Source organism: Amblyomma mixtum, chromosome 8 (genome assembly GCF_055824585.1).
Source record: "Amblyomma mixtum isolate Tamu chromosome 8, ASM5582458v1, whole genome shotgun sequence".
NCBI lineage: Eukaryota > Metazoa > Arthropoda > Arachnida > Ixodida > Ixodidae > Amblyomma > Amblyomma mixtum.
The window spans coordinates 35,121,102-35,146,786 of NC_143019.1; the positions used below are offsets into that span (position 1 = coordinate 35,121,102).

Here is a 25,685-nt window from a genome sequence, read left to right on the forward strand (position 1 = left end):
GGGACGGGTGGGGAAAAGCGGCTGGTTGGTTCTGGTCAAGTCGGGCTGTGGTTCAGCCGGGCGACGTAGACCAGTTACCCTCGGCCGACGATGAAGCCGAGCAGAAGGCGGCGGTGCTCCTGCGGCCAGAGTGGTGATGATGACCCAGCACTTCACACCACATGATACTAGGTGGCAAGCCAAGGAACAGGATGACGTGATGACAGATGAAATATAATTTAATGGCTGCGGGCCCAGCTCGAGCGCTCCGTCCCGCGCCACTGCCATCTTTTTCCTCTTCTTTGTAGCAATATAGCTGAATTTGGCAGGATTTAAGTACGTACTTCATTGCAATTTCTCTAGGATGACTGTGCTCAAGAAAAAGCTCGACAGCTTTGCAAGCATTGTGCGGTGTATGGCAGGAAAATGTTGGGGTCCCTCTGAGCGATCTTTACTACACGTGTACCAAGCGCTGGTAGTCGGTCTTCTCAGATACAGTGCACCCGTTCTCTCGGGAGTCAGACTATCAGGCCTGCATGTGCTTGAAAGCGCGCAGGCTCGTGCTTTAAGAGTATGCTTGGGTTTGCCATGTAAAACTTCTACATGGGACACATTTTATGAGGCCCGCGCCTGCCCAGCACGAATTTATTTTCAACAGGAGCCACTTCGTGTGCATTTGCGGCATCTGACCAGGCATCGCCATCACCCCCTGACCAACATTAGTGCGGCGCGTCCAGATGCAGCCTTTTCCAGAGCCCTTTGGATGCAGCGCAATGCGGTGCCTTCGAACTACGCGCCACACCAGATTGCGGAGGTGCCACTTTGGGCAGTACCAAAACCATCTATACGGACAACAATCCCAGGGATAATAAAGAAGACGCACATTCCAACAGTCGGACTGAAACAGCTGGCGCTGTCATACATTACATCTATGTATACTAACACCCAGCATGTTTTCGTGGACGGATCCGTGACGACCACTTCTTCAGCTGCAGCGGTGATAGTGCCAGGAAATGCCTCATGTCACCGTTTCAGGCTCATGCACAAAACGTCCTCTACGGCAACCGAATTGGCAGCCATACGAGAAGCCGTCCTTTATATTGGTCACCAGCCAGCGCAGCAATGGACTATATTCTGCGACTCGAGATCGGCATTGCAGGTCGTACAAAATTATATAAAACCAAGGGCATGCGAGCAGCTGGTTCAACAAATTGTGGTTTTGTTAGCCGAAGCTTTCCACCGCGGCCATATTATAAAGTTTCAATGGATACCGAGTCATTGCGGCATAGCGGGAAACGAGCGTGCTGACGCCAGGCTCGGATGGCACATAGTGATGGTGCTTTCATTGAGATAGCCTTTTCTAGATCAGACATTGGAGCCTTGTTGGCGCATTTAATGCAAGTGGCAATGGAGTCGCACTGGCATGATTCGAGTCATCAACAGGACCGCGTCTGTAAGCTTGACGCTGGCTCACGATTACATTTGCCATCTGTGGTGGTGCGACGTCATGGGACTTTACTCCACCGGCTACGCCTTGGCGTTGCCTACACCAAACACTATCTTCACAAGATCGGCATCGAAAGTAACCCAAATTGCGCACAGTGCCACACTCCAGAGACTATTGGACACCTTCTTTGCGAGTGCCCGAACTATACTGCTGAAAGAAGAACATTGGAGGCGACCGTGAAAGAACTGGACTCTCGCCCTCTCTCTGAGGAAACTCTTCTAGGCGCCAGGACGAGACGTTCTGATTGGTGTCGTGTGACAAAGACCCTGCTCAACTTTTTGTGTGAAACAGGCCTGGATACTCGTCTGTGACCGCCTGTGCACAACCTACATGGTTAATGACATGTGTCGGTGTTTGTGTCGCAGACACCAGTTTTATGAGTTTTATGTGCGTCTACTAACCGCGATGCGAGTGCCAGCCAGTGTGGTGTGTGTGTGTAGCCTTCACCCGTGAAACTCATTGTATTATGCCATCATCAGCCTTCATTCGCACTTTCCTTTTCCTCCTCTTCCCTTTCCCCTGTGTGGAGTAGCAGGCCAGGGCCATGTTACCACCGGCCGACCTCTCCACCTTTCCCTCATTAAAATTCCTCTCTCTCTCTCTCTCTAGGATGACCCCTTGCTGCATGTTTGGATAGTTGTGATGTTCGGCGTATACAGTCCTTGTTAATTTCAGATATGAGAATAAATCTATATAGCTTAATAGCGGTTCTGAATAAATATGTTCCTGCGAATGTTGGCGGATATGGTTCCTGATATGCAAGATACGGTACAGTTCTTCTCGCGGTTCAACGCAGTTCTGAATAAATATGTTCCTGCGAATGTTGGCGGATATGGTTCCTGATATGCAAGATACGGTACAGTTGTTCTCGCGGTTCAACGCATCAATTCCTATAAGGTGTTGAAGCTTCCAAGCATGCACCATAAAGGTAGAATATGCTGCACAAAATATGGCAGTTTATAAACGCATTTATTTAACGAAAAGCTTAACTCCCAATTCGTTCAGGGCAGTAATATTGTCTCTAGTACGTATAGCGAAGTACGTTCAGGTGTTTTCTTTTCTTCATATCTTCTTTTCATGCTACCTTCAAAGTACTGAGTACCGCAAGACAAAGTTTTGTTCATTTTCCGTAATGATCGAATGTTGTCGAAACCTCACATAGGAAGACCGAGACTTTTCCAGACGTCCATGACTTCCGGGTTCCCCGCTGTCTTCTCCGCTATCCTAGCTTTCATACGCTTCACTTGATCCGCAGAAAAATGCCTCTTCCAATCACCGACAATACCTTTCCGGACAAAACTGCCGGCGATGTGCGTTTCCATCTTGTAAGCCGGGTTATGCCGGTGGACCTCCATAGAATTTATTCGCCTCTCCCGGGGCAAATCTAGCGCTTTTCGGACCCACACACGCGTCGGATCCGTGAAGACAGCCTTCATGTTTCGAGAGGAGCACGAGTCCAGTACCTTGTTCAGAAGAGCTTCGCTTTTCCTCAGAGCACTCCCATACTCTTCTCCCAGGAAATCAGCTATCTGTAAAACCCAGTAGGACGTGTCTTTTTTCAGGCTCTCGTAGGTCAAAAACAGCACGTTAGGGTCATTGCGGTGTGGGTACCAGGAGAGCAGATGATCGAAGTAATCCCCGTATAACACTTTGCCAGACAAGAAGAGATTCAGAAATCTCTCGAAGGACACGTCCTGGCAGTCCTTAGGAGTGAATTGTTTAATGAAATGGTAATAGGACACGCAGCAGTCATAAGGGTTTCTCGCTACGTAGATGTACTTGGCCCGAGTAGAGTGCTTACGCTTGTCGAAAGGAAGATGAGATATGAAGGCTCCTGGTCTGGGCATCTGTCGAACAGCGTCAACTCCCATAAGATCTATGAATGGCGAGGACAACATAAAGTCTAGTGTTGTCTTTTCCGGATTCCCGCTGGTGAAGATGCTGGAGACAATATACTGTGTCCATGTTGTACCAGATTTTGGATAGGTGGCGATGATGATGTCATTGTCTTGTGGTTCGTAGTTCATAGCATCGCGCACTATGCCTTCATCAAAAAACTTGAGGAACTGTAGGCCTTCGATGCTCACATAAGCTTCTGGATCCATGATCTTCTTTCTCCTGTGGCGCTGGAACCAGAGAAGAAGATTTGTAAAGTAGATTTCAAGAACTATCATTATGATCATCATCATGAGCCTGATTAAGCCCACTGCAGGGCAAATGCCTCTCCTATGTCTCTCCAATTAACCCTGTCTTCGCTTGTTGCAGCCACCATATCCTCGCAAAACTTCTTAATCTCATCCGCCCACCTAATTTTCTGCCACCCCCTGCTACGCTTGCTTCTCTTGGAATCTACTCCGTTACCCTTAAGGACCAGCGGTTATCTTGCCTTCGCGTACATGCCCTGCCTGAGTCCATTTCTTCCTCTTTATTTCAACTAAGGTGTCATTAACCCGCGTTTGTTCCCTCACCCACTCCACCCGCTTCCGATCTCTTAACGTTACACCTGTCATTTTTCTTTCCATAGCTCCCTGCGTTGTTCTTAACTTAAGCCGAACCCTCTTTGTTAGCTTCCGCGTTTCTGCCCCATAGGTGAGTACTGGTAAGTGACGACTGTTGTATACTTTTCTCTTGAGGGATATTGGTAAACTGCTATTCATGATCTGAGAGAACCTGCCATATTGCCTCCACTTCATCTTATTCTTCTAGTTATTTCGCGTTCATAATCCGGATCAGCGGTCACTAGCTGCCGTAAATAATCATATTCTCTTACTACTTCCAGCATCTCGCCACCAATTGAGAACTGCGGTTCTCTTGCTAGACTGCTCAATATTACTTTGGTTTTCTTCATGTTAATTTTTAGTCCCACCGTTCTGCTCTGCTTGTAACTTATTGACCATGCTTTGCAGTTCATGTCTTGTGTGACTTAGCAAGGCAATGTCATCAGCGAATCACGTATTACCAATACCAAGGTAATCTCCATGAGCTATTATCCCCAACTGTTCCCATTTGAGGCACCGGATTAGCTCCGGATTAACAGGCGGTGAATAGCATAGGCGAGCCCGCGTCTCCCTGCCTGACACCTTGCCTTATTGGAATTTTATTGCTTACTTTATGGAGAACTATGGTAGCTCTGCAATCGTTATATAGATCTTCCAATATTTTCACATAACACACTTCTACATTCCAGTTCCACATTGCCTGCATGACTGCTGAGGTTTCTGTTGAGTCGAATGCTTTCTGGTAATCAGTGAACGCCATGTGGAGGGGCTGGTTATATTCAGCACATTTCTCTATCACCTAATTGATAGTGTGAATATTGTCTACTATCGAGTATCCTTTACAAAAGCCTGCCTGATCATTCGTTTGATTAAAGTCTAAGGTTGTCCTTACCCTATTAGCGATTACCTTAGCAAATGCCTTGTAGGCGACAGACAATAAGCTGATCGGTCTCTAATTCTTGAAGTCCATGACGTCTCCTTTCTTTTGAATTCAGATAATATTAGCGTTTTTCCAAGCTCCAGGTACGCTCTAGGTCACAAGGCATAGCGTATACAGGGTGGCTAGGTTTTCGAGCACAATCTCTTCTCCATCCTTCAACAAATCTGCTGTTACCTGATCCTCACCAGTTGCTTCCTTTCCCCCTTTGTACTGCTGCTAAGGCTTTCTTTACTTCCTCCTTCGTTACTAGTGGGATGTCCCATTGGTGTGATCTAATGCCTCTCTCAGTAACGTTCTGATTACATTCGCTACTGTATAGATTTGTGCAGAACTCTTCGGATGCTTTAACTATCTTGTCCTTATTGCTAATGACATCGCCCTTTTTGTCTCTTAGCGCATACATCTGGTTTTTACCTATGCCCAGTTTCGCCTTCACTGCCTTTAGGCTACCTCCGTTCTTCAGAGCATGCTCAATTTTCTCCATGTCGGCTACCTTGCGTTTATTTAACTTCGACAGCTCTACTAGTCCTAATCTGTGTGTGGAGTTAGACGTCCTCATGCTTTCGCGTTTCTTAATCAGATCTTTAGTCTCCTGAGATAGCTTCCTGATGATCCTGTTGAACCATCCTACCGCCTGCTTCTACGGCACACTCCGCAATGATAGCTTTGTCATGACCGTTCATTGTTTGAACATTACGGTCGTCTTCTTTAGTTAAAGCGGAAAATCGGTTCTGCAGAAAAATCACGAATATCTCTACTTTCCCTCTTAATGCTAACTCGTTAATAGACTTCCCCTTCTCTGATTTCTTCCGTTCACTTTTAAAATCTAATCTAATACTAGACATTACCGTTCTGTAGTCGCTACAACTGGCCTTTCCGAAGACCTCCACATCCTCCAAGATGCCAGGGCGAGCGCATAATATGAAGTCTATTTCATTTTTAGTCTCACCATTGGGGCTGTTCCACGTCCACTTCCTGTTGGCTCGTTTGCGGAAGAAGGTATTCATGATCCGTAGATTATTTCTACGTGCGAACTCTACTAATAACTCTCCCCTGCTATTCCTAGAACCTATGCCATAGTCTCCTACCGCCTGGTCCCCAGCTTGCTTCTTGCCTACCTCCACATTGAAGTCGCCCATCAGTAAAGTGTACTGTGATTTTACTTTGGTCATTGCCGATTCCACGTATAGAAGCTTTGAACGATCTGATCATCATGGCTTGATGTGGGCGCGTACGCCTGCACCACCTTCAGCTTGCACCTCTTATTAAGCCTAATAACGATAGCTGCCACCCTCTCATTAATACTATAACACTCCTCGATTTTGCCAGCTACATCATGATTGATGAGGAACCCAGACCTAGTTCACGTCTATCTGCTAATCAACGATAGCACAGTACGTGTCCGCACCCCCCCCCCCTACTACTGTATACGCCTCGTCTGTCCTCCTAACCTCCCTAAGCCCTATGACATCCCATTTAATACCCGCTAATTCCTCCAACAGCACTGCTAAGCTAGCCTCACTTGATTAGAACTGTACCTCTAAACAATTACGAGATACGAAGAGCAGCTCTCTTTAAGGTTTGCGAGTCTCTATTCAAAATGTTTGGACGATCGCAGCTCTCAGGTGCTTTGTAAATTTTTTTAGCATGTCCAGTTTTACGTCCTGAAGAAATCGATGTGTAATCGACTGCGAAACGGAGACCTCCGGTTTAATTTGGACGACCTGAGTGTATTCAGTTTGCACACACATCAGAAAGGACACAGGCATCATTCCATGTTGCCTCCGTCTCAGTGACTCTACCGCGGCCGAGAATCGTTGCCCGACTTTGAGATCAGCCTCCGAACGCCAAAACAATAGAGCCATAGCGTAGGGTTGTGTTTTTTGCCTTTGATGACTTCGATGATCTAAGCAATAAGCTAAGCAGTATCTTAGTGGACAGGCTCCTTTCTGCTCTGGTATTGTGCAGGGAAACCTGCCTTTCAGGTACTCACCAATGAAGTACAATGTATGTAGCTGAGGCCCCTAATTGAGGTTGTTTATTTCTGGATTGGGAAATATTAACTAGCAATAAAAAAGACCCAGACCTTTCTCGAACAACAGGAGAAAGCCTCGACTTCCAACTGTTGCAAGTCAAGCATCTCGCTTGTCATTCTGTACTTTCCCTGTTTTTTTTTTTGCTAGTTAATATGTCTCAAAATATTGAATGTATCTTGTATTTTTTTAACCTGACAGCACCATTGCGAACGTTTAGCCTGTGACAATGCAAACAAATTCCTGGAACTTATTTTGGTTAAAGATGTAACGATAGCAGTGACGGAGCGCAGATCTGGGTGTGTATCTTTCGATATATTCGCAATAAAATATTGAGGACAGGTTCTTTCTTGCATAAATTTGTTATGTTCACTTTGGCTCCTTGTTACTGGGATATCATATATTCGACTTCCCGTGGGCATGCAACGTGCCTCAACAAGTAGCCACAAGTTGGAAAACACCGATGACTCGCACATATGAAGAGTGGTCGTTGAATGGAATGCAGGGCTTTGATTATGTTAGAGATTTACTAAAAATCATGGCAAGATTCTTAAAATAGTGTACCGTTTCACGCAATTTCATGAACATAATTTTATTCTCCTTTCCTTTGTCACGTTTCTCTTCTAAAAACCTTCTCCAACACCTATATCCTGTCAGAGTATTTTCAACCGCCGAAAACAATCTTATTCTTCATTGGAAATCCTGTCCGCCCCTTTATTCTTCAAAAAAAAACTGCATTTTCGTCAAACATTGCCGCACTTGGTTTCCCTTCGTATCATGACACAGGTGAAATATTCGTACCTAGGTAAAGGGAGGTTCTAAACACGTATATAGTTTCATGGGGCATAGTTCGAACAACTGACTATGCTTGGTCATTTTTGTTTTCGCGAGAAGAAAGGATTGCACAATGAGGCCTGCGGAAAGATACAAATATGCTTGCTTCCCGAATCCTAATGGTTTGTTTCCTTGGTAAATGGTTTTATACTACATGAACCCAGCAAGCGTCGATAAACTCCTTCACATTGTATGCCTGTGCACATATTAGTCCCCTTGCTGCCATTAGGAAATTATGGAGATATAGAAACAATCAATAACGGGCGTCTTGCTGGGCAAGTTGGTAACAGTTCACAGGCGCGAAAAAAGACACAACACAAAGCAGAAAGACGGGATGAGGCTCTTCATCCCGTCTTTCTGCCTTGTGTTGTGTCTTTCTTCGCGCCTGCAACCAAAGATGAATCAATAAAGAGTAGTGTCTACCGGAAACTTCAGCTCTGAAGTCTACCATTGCCATTCACAGGAAAAGTGTTCTTTTGTAGCGAAAGCTACACGACTGTTACAGCTAGGACGCATTTCCCCGTGAGCCTCCGAATGGCCTTGAACCCACCTTGAGATATGTCATGGCTAGTATTGCTATGCATATATACCTAACCATGTGTGCTCCACTTAGTGGACCACCTTTGACCGTGAACTCTTACCAGCTTTGATCATTGACCTTAACATTTCATCTTGAACTTTGATCTTCTATCTTTTACGTTGAATTTCGGCCTTGCAAGTTGTCGGCAGAGGCAGTAAGAAAGCCACGTGGTAATCATGTTGTGTCACATGAGTCAATTCATAGTTGTGACATAAGGTATGGGGTATATATAACCAGAGCTAAGCGCTTGACTTAGACGCTATGAGGAAGGAGAGCGCGCTTAAGAATCCTTCTACGTGTGCAACAATCCACGTTCCCTTCGTCAAGCTGTGGTAACGGCATCAAGATCTTCGTCTTTGGCATGGACATGACCATCGATGAGTCGTCTCCATCAAGCCAATCAATGAAGACGAATAAGCGGCTGTGAAACGGTGGGGGAATTAAGAAACAATAAAAGATGTACTAAAGTTAATCATGTTTAATCATGCTTATGTAGCTTTCGCTACGTGAAACTGGCTTCGGCAGATTTATCCACTGCAATTTTTTATTTGGTGAGAGCTATCCATAGCCCTCTAATGGCTGGAATTTCACTGCTTGAATATGCTTTTCAAAAACTGCAAAAAAGAAGATACAAATCAGTGACTGCTGTTTTCTGTGTTCGCCTCTCTCACAGCCGCCGCGGTGGCTCAGTGGTTATGGCACTCGGCTGCTGACCCGAATGAAGCGGGTTCGACCCCGGGCGCGGCGGTCGAATTTCGACGGAGGCGAAATTCTAGAGGCCCGTGTACTGTGTGATGTCAGTATTCGTTAAAGAACCCTGATGATGGAAATTTCCGGAGGTCTTCACTACGGCATCCCTTATAGCTAGAGTGCTGAGTCACTTTGGGACGTTAAACCCCTAAACTATAAACTAGCGTCTCTCCCTCTTGGCGGGCAGGCGGGCTCGGAAGAGATTCTATACATAGGGCCATTCATGCACGAGATTACAACAGTTTAATATATTTTAAGCGTCTGTTAGCATGTTTGTGTGCAAGGAACAGAAATCCTGAGGCCTCAGTCCCAGTGGCCTTAATTATTTTACCCTTTTAAAGCAGCACCGGCGCTAACATGAAGTGCCTAGCACGGCTCTGATTTGGCGAGTGAGTTTAGTTGTGGCCGCCACCATAGCATTAAAAACTATTAGGAATGAATTATATGTCCTGACTCCGGTAATTTTTATCTCTCACGTACAAAAGGTGCACTGTATCCATTGGCGGAATTGCTGCGCCAGAAAACATATATACAGGGTGTCTCATCACCTAAAACTTTACACAATTTTAAAAATGGTGTTTTTGGGTTAGAAGAGAGCTTTTTTTGGCATATGACTGTCAGTGGTCCAGTACATCAGAATACAGGTGAGATGAGTAACTAGCAGGTCAGATAAGTAATATTAAATAGTTAACTTCAACTATTACTGTTAGGCTGCTTAATTTCAGAGGATTCTGTAGCCCAGCGTAAGTAATATCCAATCAGCATAGAATTTCGAAAATGCGGTTACCTTCGGCGCTGTGTTCTAACAAATTATGGCTATTGCGACTTGTTAAGTGCACTGGAGAGGTTGTCTGGCCTGAAAGCTCCTCGAAAGCGCATGTATTTTGCCGTGATGTAGCCGTAATTTGTCGGGCCACAGCGCCGACGGTAAACGCCTTTTCGAAATTATAAAAACTAATATGTATGTTACTTACGGTGGGCTACACGCCTTTCATTGATTAAGAAGCCCAACAGTAATAGTTAAAAACTTAACTACTATATAGTAGTTAACAAGCTTGCTGTTTAACCTATCTTTGCTGTATTCTAATGCATTACAACGCTAATAATGCTGTGCCGAAAAAGCGCTCTTCAAACACAAAGTTTATTTTTTGAAATTATGTAAAGTCATAGGTGGAACACCCTGTATATAGCATAGAGGAGGATGGTCAACGCACCGTGCAGGAGAGCCCGTTGAAGCTGCTTTCACAGATTCCGGCGATCGCCACGACAAGCCCCGACAGCACGTGAAGGCCTCGGTATGGAATATGAATGCAGTGTACTCCATGCTGTGCTGTCTATTTATTGCGGATGAATGACAGCTTTCAAATCTCTTACTGCCGCTCGCACGGATCGGGAAAGTCAGAAAAAAAAAGGGACCTTACGGAGAAAGAGTTAGTGCATTTTTAGAATTGTGCAACGATACAGCGGAGGTCGATTTGCAGTATTCTCCTCCTGCTTCCGTCCCTGTCTCGTTAATATGTCAGTATACAACCCGAGCTGAGAGGCAATAGAACAGTGGGAGTTAATTATAAGAGCTGCAGCTGCGAATGGTCTTCCTTTCTATATTAGATTGCTGCCTTGCTCGCTTTACCGTGGGTACGTACACACACCGCCTTGACTAAGTCCGAGTGGGGCGACATTTAGTACATGTCCTTAAAATTCATGTCAGTGCAGAATGAGCGACGATGCTAACAAAAGCCAACATGATGTACATGAGGATGCCGTGAGGATATCGTCGAAATCAGAAGGCTAAAAGCTGCCTCGCGTTGGTTGTTTTATGCGTCATTCAACACCATACATTTTAAACCTACTCTTTCGTACACTTCTATTCTACCCCGCTGTTTATGCTTTCTCCTTTGTTTGCAAATCATCTCTGTTCAAATGATATTCACGTCTACTTCAGTACTGTGCTCTGGAATTTCTTTTTCAGCAGTGGGTTTTTGAGGAGGTTGTCGTCGTGTGGGTATTGCTCGGCATGTGTGGATAGGCTCGGTACAAGCACTGTTTCGGAATTTATTTGTATCTCTGAAAATAGGTGTTCCTGACTTGATTGCTGAAGAAATGATATAAGTGCTTTGCGATGTCCAGCGGCAAAAGATAGCATAAATAATTCAGAATACTGAGCTGCATTCTTTGTCAATCCACATGGTATGCTATGATTGGCGGCCGTTCCTCCGTCTCGCTCTCCGTATTCAAGAGATGCTTAGAAGTCATAGCATTTCTGATTCATTTGAGTTCAGAACGCAGTGCTGTAATGGGCGGAACAGTGTAGAACGTCTAGCCAAGAAGGACAAATGCCAGTCAAGAGGACTTGTCCACATGTTAAAGTAGCACCACATTATAAAGAGCTGGCAATTTCGGGGTCAAGTACACCAGTCTGTCGGATTTATCTCTCGCATCTCAAGATCGTATGCATGCTTCAATCCATCTAAACAGTACAATATTATAGACTCGCCGAGAATGCAAACGCGCATGTGACAGGCCTACTTGAAGGATTGAGATTAACCAAAAGAACGCGATAATGCTGTGTCTTGTAGAGATTATAAATGAATTAGTATTGTAGATTTAATTCAGACTTGTCAGGCGCTCGTTTTGCATTCACTAACGCACAACAAAACCACTTTGATGCAACCTAATCGGCATGTGCCGCATTTTTTTTACAATGCACTGTTTTTTGGGAACAGTGGAAGTAGCGGCTGTTCCCGATAGGCACCCTCGCTAGTTCACGCATGCATAGGTTCTGCTCCACAACTACGTTATCCATGGCAACTGGCCTGGGCCTATTGTAGCGGTATGCGAATAGCCCTGTTTGGAAACCTAAATGAATAAGAATAATCTTACTATGCTACCAAACTGGATACAAATTTAGTCCCGTTAAAACCGCATAAAATGCGATCCGAACATTTGGGTGAGTATTCGCTTCTTGAGCGAATACTCGTACGAAATGAATATTCGTGCGACTTACGAAGTGCTCGCCATGGCGCTATAAGTCAAACAATTGAAGCTGTAAAGAAGACGCAGCAGTGATCTCGACCAGAGGACACGTGATATGAAGTCAGTGTATTATCACTGTGATTATTATGTTATACGCATAAGAAAGTTGCCTTTTCCAACTGAGCACGCTAACGAACGAACTAACGTTAAATCTCCGCTGGTAAGGTCCACAAGATTTTTAGCAACGTTCTCCAATAATGGCACTCAGGCAACGTTCAGTAAACCTGGCTCAATCCTGTCACTGCGCCCGACGTTGAAGGCCATATGTTATGGCATTATGAACGTCTCGGTTTGTTTGGAATGATTTCGAATCTGCACCTTTTGATACGTTCACCGAATCGAATAGGAAGACGTTCGATAAGCTTTCGAAAATTGAGAGCATTTGCCCACCTGTAGCTTCAGCAAAATTTGTTGTCGGGCTAGTTGGTGTGATACTTGAAACGCCACAAAATTTGTTGCGCAAAAAAGACGACGCTTACAAAAACAAGGCGACGGGACCAACGCAACTAACAACTAGTTTATTCGGAGACTGACACCTCTAAATATAAGACAGGTCGGCGTATGCACAGCAGATGCTCCCACAGCATGCCTGGTGAATGTTCGCCATCACCATACCATAAAAAATGGCGAGGACACTTTGGCAACTAAAGTGTTAAGAGGCGAAAGCCGACGACACTATGCCCTGACGACTTCCGGTGGATGTGGCGTCACACCTTTCCCGTGGCTATATCGATACCAAAATTATACATCTTTCGGGGATCTTAAGTGTTAGTTACGCTTAATTACATATTTTTCAATTTTATTTGACACAAATCCGACGTTTTGCTGCCATTCTGTGACAATCTTCCCTATGCCGTGACAACTTCCGTTGGATGTGACGTCACACTGTTCCCGTGGCTATATCGACGTCCGCCTATTTCTACGCAATTTCGACATTTTTGCCCATAATTAATTAACTAACTAATCTGCAGTTATCAAACTTGGCTTCGAGGTTCAATTTGTTCTCCTCTATCTGAAGTAACTATTGGTTTTCTTCTATCTTTTTTAGCTCGCGAGTTAAACGGGTGTGACGCGCTTTGTTAACGGACGACAGTATGAGCCATTAGAGGCTTTCGCCTTAATAAAACTTTCAGTCAGGTTGACTTCCTTCTGTAGAAAGGCACAGACGTACCACTGGCGCAGTTGTGGAGCATTATTTATCACAAAGGCTTCCAATTTTTCGCGTCTCAGTGTTGCTGCTCGTAGCTCTGATGGGTATTTATTTGTTTACAAGTGTTACCAAAGCCTGCCTGCCTTGCCTTCGCTGTTGTAGTGAGGGTTATTGAAAAAGCTTTTCTAGAAATTCGGCCGTGACAAAATGGCACCACCACTTAAGCCTCGATTTCTTTTTATCGTGCCCCGAAAAAAGTCCTCAATGCATGTCGCCATTACATTCCTCGAAATAAACTGACATTTCAAATTTCTCTTTGAAGCTGGCAAATAAAAATCAAAGAAAGAAAAAAAGTTGTAATTTATTCCAACATTACTACATTGATTACGTCATTGTTACAATTTCTTACATCATTAACTGTGACTGCCTTACCAGGCTGCTCGTTATTAGCAATTTTTTTCAGGTGAAATCATCTTCGTGATATCTGATATCGTGATATCCAGACGCGTGTATCATGGTTCGAACTTTTAAAAGCACACATGTACATTAAAAAATAATAAAACTAGTCCGACTTTTCAGCAGCAATCTAGGCGGCTGGTATTTATTTTTATTTATTTATTCAAGTTACCCCTAAAGGCCCTTCAGAAGAGGGTATTCATAGGGGCGGTACAATCAACTAATCGCGATACAGTTTAACAAGTAAGTGTAACAAGAAACGTTAATTAAAACATAAGGCATCACACACAAAAAAAATGAACACTAACAAAAACAGCAAACTTTTACACATTTCCGTCACAGCGAAGAAGCTCTTGGAATTTTTTATTGTCAGTTTCTGTGGCGATGACTGATGGCAAACTATTGCATTCAGTGATAGTACGGGGAATGAATGAATTGGCATAAGACGATGAATGGCAGTTTACGCGTTTAACTTTGAAAGTGATCACGGCGTGGAAAGAGAGCATCAAGTGACTGAAACAAATCACTGCGAAGGAATGGGTGGTGATAAAGCTTATGGAAAAGGGTTAAGCGAGCAAGCTTACGGCGATATGGCAAATTTTCCAGTTCGGCACGTTTTTTTAATGCTGAAACGCTTGTGAAGGGTGAGTAGTCTGAAAATATGAAACGAACCGCACGGTTTTGCAAGGATTCAATGTTAGTTGTAACGTAGGCTTGAATAGGGTCCCAAATGGCCGCAGCATATTCGATTTTAGGGCGTATTAGAGTTATATAAGCAAGTTTTTTAACGTGTATAGGGGCGTATCTGAGGTTACGTTTAAGAAAACCAAGTGAGCGGTTAGCACATGCTAGGGAGAGGTCGATATGGTGATGCCATGTTAGGTCAAACTGAAGGTGCACCCCAAGGTATGTTGATGTTAGTTCCACAGTATTGTCATTTAGAATATAAGTGGTTGGAATGCGAGCTGTACGGCGAGTGAAAGATATTAGTTTAGTTTTAGAAACGTTTAATGTCATTAACCATGATGAGCACCAAGAGCTTACTGCGTTCAGGTCAGATTGTAGGGATTGGCGGTCACTGTCTGCAGTAATGTTACGGTAAATTACGCAGTCATCAGCGAAAAGGCGAACTCTAGATGTTACACAGGCAGGTCAATCATTAATATAGATTAGAAAAAGCAAAGGCTTTTCCTTCAAAGCACGCTTCCTTGTGGTACCCCAGATGTCACATTAGTAGAGGAAGAGTTAGAATTATTAACGGAAGTAAACTGAGTTCTAGATGATAGAAAGTCCTTAATCCAAGCGAGCACGTTAGGGTGTATATTAAGCTTTGCTAGTTTCAGTAGAAGTCTTTGATGAGGAACCCGATCGAAAGCTTTTGAGTAATCCAGGAACACTGCGTCGATCTGAAAGCCCGCGTCAAGTGATAATTGTAAGTCATTAATAAAGCCAGCTAATTGAGTATCACAAGAAAATCCCTTGCGAATACCGTGCTGATAATCGAAAATAATGTTATCATTTTCGAGATAGCTGACGACTTGGCTGTGAATGATATGTTCAAGTAGTTTGCAAACAGTGCTGGTTAATGAGATGGGTCTGGATAGGTTAATGGAGAGGAACGATCACCTGATTTAAATATAGGTATTACTTTGGCTATCCGCCAGTCATTGGGAATTAATCCGTGTGATAATGATTGCGAAAACAAACAGGACAACACAGCGCTAATGCTTTGGGATGTGTTCTTCAGCTACTTATTGTTGAAGCCGAGGTGATCCGAGCTATTAGTTATTTTAAGATTGTTTAATAAAGCTAAAATACCCGTTTCATTAATAACTATTTCAGGCATGCAAATATCTTGGATTATTTCTAAGTCAGGGAATGAGCTAATGTCTTCTTTGGTGAATACTAATGAGAAGGCGTCGTTGAAAACCTGAGCACATTCAGACTCTTTATTTATGACGCCGTCGCTGTCGGAAAGCAAAATGTCGGGTTGAAAGCCAGGATTTATGACGGTCCAGAATTTACAAGGGTTGTTGGTTAGCAGAGATGACAGGTCATGATTGAAAAAGTGACGTCGAGTGGATTTCAGTAGTGACTGGTAGTCCTTGTCGCATTTCTTGTACTTTTCCCACGCGCTTAGAACACCATTTTTCACTGGCTGCCGGTAAAATCGCTTTTTCTTGTTATTCGCACGTCGCAACTTCTGGGTAAACCATGGTGCACTGCTGCTACATCTAATGGTCATTAGAGGAACGAAATCATCGATAACTTTATTAAAAGTATTCTTAAACAAATCCCAGTTTTGCTGAACAGTGCGCAATAAATATTGATTAATGAACTGGGCGAAAAAAAATTCTCATTTATTTTTTCATAGTTACCTCTGTTGTAACATCTGATTTGTTTAACAGTCGTTTTCTTTTCGTTAAAAGAACCAGTTATACGTACTGTTATTACGTCATGATCCGAAATACCATCTAAATGAATAATGTCTGAACAAATATCGGGATTATTTGTTAATATTAAGTCCATAATATTGGCAGTACTCGATGTGCGACGCGTGGGATTGGTAATGAGTTGCGATAGTGAAAAATCAAGACATGATTGAAGAAACATGTTAGCTTCAGTTTCACTCGCTGTGGCGGATTGTGTGAACCAGTTTATACTAGGAAAGTTAAAGTCTCCAAATATGAGTAAAGTACAGTGAGGGAAATGCGTACATATTTCACACAGAATTCGATTAAATTCAGAAGAAAAGCCATTATTTATGTTAGGAGGACGGTGAAAAACACCAATAATTATATCAATAGAACAACACTTAAAAGAAACCCATGTACACTCCAGAAAAGAACTAATCATGAGAGGCACAGTTGCCAAATAATCCCTTATCGCCAAGAGTACACCACCTCCTCTCCGGTGCGGTCTGCAGCAATGAAAGATGTTAAAATGTGTTTGGCTGACAAAAATTGAATCATCAGGAATACATCACTGAGCCATGTTTCGGTTAGCGCTACTAATGATGCGGACGGAGCACGAGTTCATTAGCGAAGATATTGCAACATCTTTCGATAAAACACTTCTGATGTTAGTGCAAAGGAAAGAAATGGTGTTGGGAGTATTACATGATGAACAAATGCCTGAGCTCAGTAATTGTTCCACTCATTTTTTTTTTTTGCAGAATGTCCAGGCGTTAAAACACAAGTGGTGTAAAGGGCTCCTCAACATAACGTTATCGCTTATTATTTTTTTGGGGGGAGGGGGGGAGAAACTACAGCGATAGTTCTCATAGACTAAACACTGCTGTAAACGATATTCTTCGAGTAAAAGGAAAAATCGCCGATTCATTTTGCTGTTTTTCCATCTAAGTGAAGAAGTGGCACTAGATGGTATTAAGCTCATGACCCCCTACACATGTTGCATGTTATTCAATGCAAGAAATGAGAAATACTTTGACATGGCATAGCCCAGCGGTATAGCTGACGGTGTACCTTCAAGGTGTAACCCATAATGGGCTATGAAGGAAGCCGTAATTGGCGAGATCTGTGTTTACTTTGAGCGCCATGGGTGCTTTCTTTAACCTGCGCTGACACCGCACGTGCCTGCAGGTTCTTGCATTTCGTGTTGATTGAAATACGATCGCTGCGGCAGGATGTTGGTCTACTGACCCTGGGCTGGCAGCTGAGCGCTTAATCAACTACGCCAAAGCGGCAGGTTGAGAAACTTTTATTAGTGGTGCGTTCTGTTACTGGCATGGCAGAAACATAATTACGAAGGTATGAAATTTGCTGTTCAGAGAATGAATTGACCGCGTGGAATAACACGTTGCATAGATAGGACGCCCTCGGAACTTTTATATTCAGCACACTAGCTTTAAGCTTGTCTAATAATGCCTTTTAAATATTTAAAGCAGTTTCATTGGACTTTGTCTCTATCGTTTTTAAATTTGGGCGGTGCTTCACAAATAGCCAACGAGTATAGAATGATACTGCTGCTCGCCACTGTCCGCCACGTGTGGGTTCGCAGCGCGTGCTGGTCACCAAAAGAGTTTAAGCGCTACAGAAAAAAAGGTTTACGCTACGAGACAGTTCATTCACACCTGTTAGTTGGAGCCCTTCCAGTAGCCCCGCTCCAACAATCATGAAAACTCCAGCGCTAGATACCCTCCCTGAAGATCCAGTGCAAACGTGGTTCGGTTTATTGGTTTATTGGGGCTTCACGTCCCAAAGCGACTCGGGCTATGAGGGACGCCGTAGTGAAGGGCTCCGAAAATTTCGACCACCGGGGGTTCTTTAACGTGCACTGACATCGCACAGTACACGGGCCTCTAGAATTTCGCCTCCATCGAAATTCGGCCGCCGCAGCCGGGATCGAACCCGCGTCTTTCGGGCCAGCTGCCGAACGCTGTAACCACTGAGCCACCGGGGTGGGGTCCAGTGTAAACGCGAGTTGAGTGAGACCGTGTCCTGAAGACTAAGTGATCTCACAGATGTCATCGGAAGCAAAAATATTTTTGTCCAAAGAAGAAAATGTGCCTGCATCTTCAGCAGTCTGTTTCTCCGCAATATCAGCCGCAACTCTTTCTTGGGCTCTGTGTTCAACACTAAGGGCCCCGTTTTTAAGAAACTCTTATGCGTCAGTACTACAACCACAGAAGAGCAGCTATCGAAAGCGAATACTGAGCACTCTGCGACAGCATCTTCTGCGAACGTCTTTCCCCCAGTAGCATCGCATCGGGATTCGGATGGCGCTCCGCCGCCGCGGTGGCTCAGTGGTTATGGTGCTCGGCTGCTGACCCGAAAGACGCGGGTTCGATCCCGGCCGCGGCGGTTGAATTTCTTTGGAGGAGAAATTCTAGAGGCCCGTGTACTGAGCGGTGCCGGGGCACGTTTAAAGAACCCCAGGTGGTCGAAATTTCCGGAGCCCTCCACTACGGCGTCTCTCATAGCCTTAGTCGCTTTGGGACGTTAAACCCCAATAAACCAAACCAAACCGATAACGCTCCTGCGCAATGCTTCTGCTCTATGTCTGGCAGATAAAACCTGTCAATCCCAATAGAAAACAAATGTTCGCACGGAGGACAGCTGTTCTCATGAGACTTGACTGTTTCATGAGAATTTGCCTCTTCTTTGCGTGTATTGAGCTACTGTCTTCCCTGAAGGTACTGCAGGCCACACCTGGAGAATCCTGGGGATCAAAGTGATCATTTCTTACGTCACCATGCAGGGCACGCTCTCTTCGTGAAGATTAAGGGCCACCGTACGCCTTCTGTGTGGCTTGTCTGTAGTCACGGGGCCGCCAACTTTGAAGCCTGTCTTGCGATATTAAACAACAGACACGGGTGATGTGACCAGGTCTACCACACCTGTAGCGCGTCACTCCCTTAGACCAGTTGGCTCAAAGGCGCCAGCCTATTCTGGGTCTCCCTCTGGTTCTTCCGGAAAATGATTTGGTTTTTTGGTTTATTAGGGTTTTAACGTCCCGAAGCAACTACGGCTATGAGGGACGCCGTAGTGAAGGGCTCCGGAAATTTTGACCACCTGGGGTTCTTTAACGTTGACAGACATCGTACAGTATATAATATATTATATATAATATATAATTATACTAACTCAATTCCTAATATTTCAAACTTTCTTACTTTTTCGCTCTCCTTGATTAGCTGGAGCCTTCCATGACTGGGGCGCCTCGTGGCTTTAGACAACTATGAAGAGCAAAAAATAAAAAATGGTGTTTAATTGAAAAGGAATATTTATATTGCACACTACCATGTGCTGATTTCGGCCGGTGTCTAAGCCCAAGTAAAACAACTCGTAATCGACTTTTATCTTTTTTTTTATGCTTTCAAATGTTAACGGTAACCGCCTGGAACGGCCCTGCGTTCCCGAGATCTTTTCAGTACACGCCTGTTCGCAAATGGGGTTTGTGCAATTGCTTATCAATAGCAGCCCGCGAAATAAATTACGGGCTAACGTTCGCAATGATTCTTGAAAAAGTGCCCTGCTCCTTCTTGCTTCTCAGCGCAGGCCTAACCTTTAAAGCAAAGGTATTGCTATACTAGAGGCAAGCAGGGTAGTTGGTGAGGTGGCGTATTGAAATGGATACCCCCGCACCCCCACAAACACACACAAATATACACACACTGAGCGAAATGAACGTGAAGTGACGAAAGCTCGACTGGCGAATTTTCAACAGACAGCAGAGGCTGAGTGACAAGACGTGGCTACATGCGTTTCGCTCCTCAACCCGAGTTCAGGGATCCGACTCCGGTCTCCCGGAAGCGAAGCGCAAAAGACGCCCGTACTCTTGCGGCTCTCAGCCGCCGTGGGGGCTCAGCGGTTATGGCACTCGGCTGCTGACTCGAAAGATACGGGTTCGATTCCGGCCGCGGCGGCTGAATTTCGATGAAGGCGAAATTCTAGAGGCCCGTGTACTGTGCAATGACAGCGCACGTTAGAGAATCCCCGGTGGTCCAAATTTCCGAAGCCCTTCATGACAGCATCTCTCATAGCCTGAGTCGCTCTGGGACGCTAAACCCCATAAACTAAACCAAACCACCTTCTCTAGAACACGTGAATAATATCCAGGGGGACTAAACCAATCCTGAATAATGAACTAAAAAGTACCTTACAGACCAGAGCGTTGCTTCGGCGAATACAAAATCATTTTTTGGCAGCGACGGCAGCATCCAGCGAACATCTCTTGATCTGCGATTTCAACTGTGCAGATACAACGACTGGCCTTCTTTCCCGGATTGTCAAGCGCTGCCCGGTGAAGGATCCATCGGACATTGCGGATTTGCCTGGCTTTTTCTACTGCTCGAACTGCACAGCGCTCCCGAGAGCTGTGTGACGCCCAGGCCCCTGCTACGTACACCGTCACCGCCGTGATCACCGGAGCTATCACCGCCGCACGCCCCTACTGCGCTTGCGCGCCTGACGAAGGAATCCAAGACGGATAAATCAAGAGCACACGGGGAGGCAGTCATTTGGCAGCGACGGCAGCATCCAGCGAACATCTCTTGATCTGCGATTTCAACTGTGCAGGTTAGTTTGTTCCCCTATTTACTGTACGCGTAGTGGTGCTTGTGCTGCGGTCGCTGCCAAAGACTTGTATATTTTGCTGTATTGCCGGGCCTATTGTGGTTTTCTGCTGTAGTGGAAACAATGGCCCATGTCTGCTTCACTTGTGATGAAGCATTCCATGAAAATGAGGGGCGTGTAGCTTGTTCTGAGTGTGTGCACGAATACCATTTTGGAAAATGCGCGGGAATAGCTGAAAAGTCATTCAAAGGAAAATCCGAAGCTGCAAAGAAAACATGGCGATGCCAAAATTGCCGGAGCTCGGTACAAGGTGGTAGCAGCACTGATGAAAACGAGACTGACATGGATATAAAAGCTATCCTTGGATCTATTAATCTAAAGCTAGAATGCCTACCTTCCCTCGCCGCTCGAGTCGAAACTATGGAGGAGTCTGTTACGCACATGTCTGCCATTTTTGAGGAACTGAAAAAAACGATTTACGTGCAGGAAAATGAAATTAAGGTACTTAGAAAGCAGGTACAGGAACTGGAGATGAAGGACGATGAGAACCAATCTGCTCAGGCTCAGCTGCGGCGGGAAGTGAACGAACTTGAATTCCGTAATAGGCAGCTTAATTTAGAAATCCATGGGGTGCCTCTCGTGCAAGGTGAAAACTTGCATAATGTGCTAAACGGAGTTGCAGACCAGCTGGAAACGCCACATTTGGTCGAGCATGACATTGCCTCGGTACACAGGCTACCCGCACAGAAAGACAAAATTCCCGGAATAATCGTCCGTTTCACAAAGCAGTCGACAAGGGAATCTTGGCAAGAGCAAGCTAAATGATAGCCATCCACGCATCTTCATCCAGGAAAACTTGACCCGTCACAACAGAGACCTGCTACAAGCAACAAAGAACTGGGCCAAAGAAGCTGGTTTTAAATACGTGTGGCATACGCATGGAAATGTTCTTTTGAGAATGTCTGATGGTGCAAACGCAATTCATGTTAGAAGCCGTGATGACCTCGACCGCCTTCTGCCCAAATGATGCGCCCAGCCAGTATCATTCCTGAACAGAGAAGCTAGAGATGGATGAACACGATTTCTATTCACCAGATGACTTAAACAATGTGGTATCTCATTTGGGACGTCATGCGTTGAAATCTGTGCATTTAAACGCCAGATCTGTCCGAAACAAAGCACTTCTGTTAGATGAATTCTTTAGCCAATTTTCTTTCAATTTTTCAGTTATCATGTTCAGTGAAACATGGAGCAAAAATGAGAGTGACGTTTTTAGAATGGAAGGCTATAATACACATTATCTCAACCGACCTTGTGGTCGCGGTGGTGGTGTTGCAGTTCTAACTTTAGAACAAATGGACTGCGAACTAGTAGACGCTTTCAGTATTGTAACTCCCGATTACGAAGTTCTATCTTTATTTGCGGATAAAGTGCTGTATTCGGTTTGTTATCGGCCGCCAAGTGGGCATATTCCAACATTTCTTGAATTTTATGAAAGCTTTCTTTCGTTTGTTGTGGAAAGCAGGTGCATGTTGGTAGCTGCAGGTGACTACAACATTGATATGGGTATTGATACTCCTGTTTGTACAAATTTTACCAATGTTCTGCTGTCAAATGGGTTCAACAATGTTATAAATAATCCAACAAGAATAACAACTGATTGCCAGTCAGTATTGGATGTCTTCATAACAAATTTTGTATTATCGGATGTAAAAGCTGGTGCATTAGCATGTTCTATTAGTGATCATCTTCCGGTGTTTTTTTGCCTAGATGTTGCCAGCATTCCTAAACATCCGCCTGCTGAAAACCTTTACCAGCCAGTAACTGACGCGGCTCTCGATGCATTCAGAAAAGAATTGATTCAAGTAGACTGGCGAAAGGTCCTGACTTTGGTCGATGCTGACAATGCTTATGATGCATTTTTAGATATCTTTAAAGGTTTTAACCAAGTTCACTTTCCTGTAAAAAAGCGCCAAAGAAATAGGAAAATTCGGAAACCATGGGTAACATACGAACTCTACCAACAAATGAGAACAAAAGACAGGCTGTTCAGAAAATTTCTTCGCACGCGTAATCTTGATGACGTGACGATTTTCAAACAATATCGAAACAAACTAACCTAGAAATTGTGCATTGCGCGCAAAGATTACTTCGCATCTTTTGTGGATGTCAAAAAATCACCGAGCGCACTGCTTTGGGACAAACTAAATATGTTACTACGCCGTGGTAATAGCAGGAGCTGCATATCCAAACTTACTATTAAGGGCAAGGACTTGCAAGGGGAGGAACTGGCTGATGCTTTCAACACTTTTTTTACAAATATGAGTACACCAGGTAGTTCCCAAAACGCATGTCAGTATATGAACAGGAGGAATGATAGAACTTTATTTTTACAGCCAGTCACAGTGCAGGAAGTGATTTCAACTATTAGAAGTTTAAACAACAGCAGCAGTAGGGATATCGATGAAATTCAAATAAAACCCGTCAAATACGTTGCAGATGTAATTGCACCAGTTCTAGCGAATATTTTTAATATGTGTTTAACTACGTCTATATTCCCAGTAAAGTTGCAGGTTGCCAAAGTAGTAGTGCTCTTTAAAAAGGGGAATCGAAACGAATTGGGCAATTATCGGCCTGTATCTATATTGCCGATTTTTTCAAAGGCTTTCGAGAAAATAATTCATTGCAGGGTTTTGAATTTCATCGAAACCTCCAGTGTATTAACACCTTACCAATTTGGTTTCCGGAAGAATATGTCAACTGAATTAGCCTTGCTTCACCAAAAAGAATATATTTTAACACAATTTGAGAACAAGAAAATCGTGGTTGGCTTATTTGTTGACTTCTCCAAGGCTTTTGACTTGGTCAATCATGAAGTTTTATTGAATAAGTTGGATATTTATGGTGTACGTGGATGTGCGTTACATTTACTACGGTCATATTTGTCCCACCGGCAACAAGTAGTCCAAATTAATAACTCTCGATCACAAGTCCTACCACTGGCTTGTGGTGTCCCACAAGGCAGCATATTGGGGCCTTTGCTCTTTAACCTTTATATAAATGACATTGTTAATATTAACCAGGATGCCAAATTTATCATATACGCAGACGATACCAGCATATTTTTCTCTGGTAATAATATCGATCAACTTATCTCTAGTTGCAATGACAGAATAGTTCAACTACAACAATGGTCGTCCTATAATTCTATGACAATTAACGCAAATAAAACAAAAGCTGTTATCTTTCGGGCAAAGAATTAGCCACTCCTTCCTCATGCCGACATTATTTTTAACTCTCGTCCTGTTGACATTGTTGACCATTTCAAAAGCCTTGGTGTGACATTTACTGCTCACATGTCCTGGGAAACTCATGTGAACTTACTAGTGACGAATTTAGCTCGGGTAACTGGAGTAATTGGTCGTCTCAGATATATTCTTTCTACAAAACTTAAACTATTGGTTTATAATTCACTCTTTTATTCACATGTTAACTATTGCCAACTTGTTTGGGGTACAACTACATTCTCTAATCTACAAAAAATTTATGTCATGCAGAAGCGATACCTACGTCATGTGTACAACGCTGGTTATCATGCAACAACTGCAGGTTTTTTTCATAGAGCGCATGTCATTACGGCTCATAAACTATATCTCTGCCGTCTGAGTACTAGATTTAAATATGAAGTAAGATATAACATACATAACCTTGGTACTCTGGCATATTTAGAAAAGAAGGAACAATATTATGCTACAAGACATGGAGAATGTTGGAAAATCGTTGCACCCCGTTTGAACTCTGGAATGGAACGCCTATGTTATTCTTTACCATCACTGTTAAACCATTATCTGTCTACTAACTTTGATTTATTTATTTGCTCCACTGCTAAGCTTCGCTCTATGTTTACTGAGGATGAATAACTGATTTTACTTATCCTGGGATTTCATTTTTCGGACCACTCTGTTTTGCTTCTGTTCTGCACTGATCAAGTGTTTTCATTTTCTTTTGTTTGACTGTGTGAATTGATTGCTGTTGACCAAACGCTGCTCATTAAGTGGGGCGACGGACTCGTCAAGCCGCCTATTGACGGCTTTTTTCCGTCGTCCTCCATCTGTGTACTGCACATGGTGGAAATAAAGTCTTCTTCTTCTTCTTCTTAAACTAACCAACTACTTTAGCTTAAAGAAGCCAGACAAGTCTACTTTGTAAGCGTTTCGACTTTCTGTTCATGACGCTCGTGGTTGTACATGTTCTGCAAGAAATCTGGAGCTGGTAATAGTCAATGCATTCACGAATACTCACTGTTTCGCGTCGACAGCAGTTTGGAGGTGTTGTAGCAGTGTTTGGAGGCAATGCACAGCTCCGTCTGCCTTCGCCTGTCGGCCGTGGGCGCAGTTTTCGCGTGCGTTCTCTGCCCGGAAACAATCCTCCAAGGCGGAGGAGTGCGGCTGGCGAGATGTGTGCCACGACAACTTCCTTTCCTTTCGCTTCCGGTCTGGTTTCTCTCGCCGCAGTCGTTCTTTTCTCCGTTCACAAACACGCAACACTCTGGCGCAGACTACAGACACACTCTCTCCCCTCACCCCTTAACCTAGCCCACTATCATCCATCCTTCCCCACTCCGGCATGCGCCCTATGCCCAGAACCATTCGCTTCTTCCCTCCGCATCCTTTCCCTCTGCCCGGCGGACCCTCCCCCCCGCGGGACCTAGAGAACCTCAAGACCTGGGAGGACTGGGAGACCCTGCTGCGCTCGGAGGACCCGGCCGTGCAGACCATCGCCACCGGCCGTGCTGCCAGTGTTATGGACCTCAGGAACATAAACACTTGAGTGCAGTGGGGTCGTGAGGGGATCCTGGGGCGTGCCCCAAATTCCTGTGTAAATAAAG

General features: G+C 44.3%; 3 protein-coding genes across 3 annotated transcripts in view; all 3 read right to left on the reverse strand.

Moving 5' to 3' along the window:
• The window catches only part of LOC149332055 (sulfotransferase ssu-1-like), a 37,289-nt gene extending 12,113 nt beyond the window's left edge, over positions 1-25,176 (reverse strand). The window contains exon 1 of the mRNA XM_089555674.1: positions 25,100-25,176. The gene's annotated coding sequence lies outside the window, so the exon portion shown is untranslated. The remainder of the gene's footprint in view (positions 1-25,099) is intronic.
• LOC149332054 (sulfotransferase ssu-1-like) overlaps positions 1-25,211 on the reverse strand; it is a 62,198-nt gene extending 36,987 nt beyond the window's left edge. Inside the window, exon 1 of the mRNA XM_089555677.1 lies at positions 25,100-25,211. The gene's annotated coding sequence lies outside the window, so the exon portion shown is untranslated. The remainder of the gene's footprint in view (positions 1-25,099) is intronic.
• LOC149332056 (amine sulfotransferase-like) lies at positions 1,927-25,183 on the reverse strand. The gene is made up of 2 exons (XM_089555673.1): positions 25,100-25,183; positions 1,927-3,612 (listed from the first exon to the last, which is right to left on the reverse strand). The coding sequence occupies exon 2, from the start codon at positions 3,589-3,591 to the stop codon at positions 2,641-2,643; it is 951 nt and encodes a 316-aa protein (XP_089411799.1). The 5' UTR covers positions 3,592-3,612; positions 25,100-25,183; the 3' UTR covers positions 1,927-2,640.
• Positions 25,212-25,685: the final 474 nt, after the last annotated feature.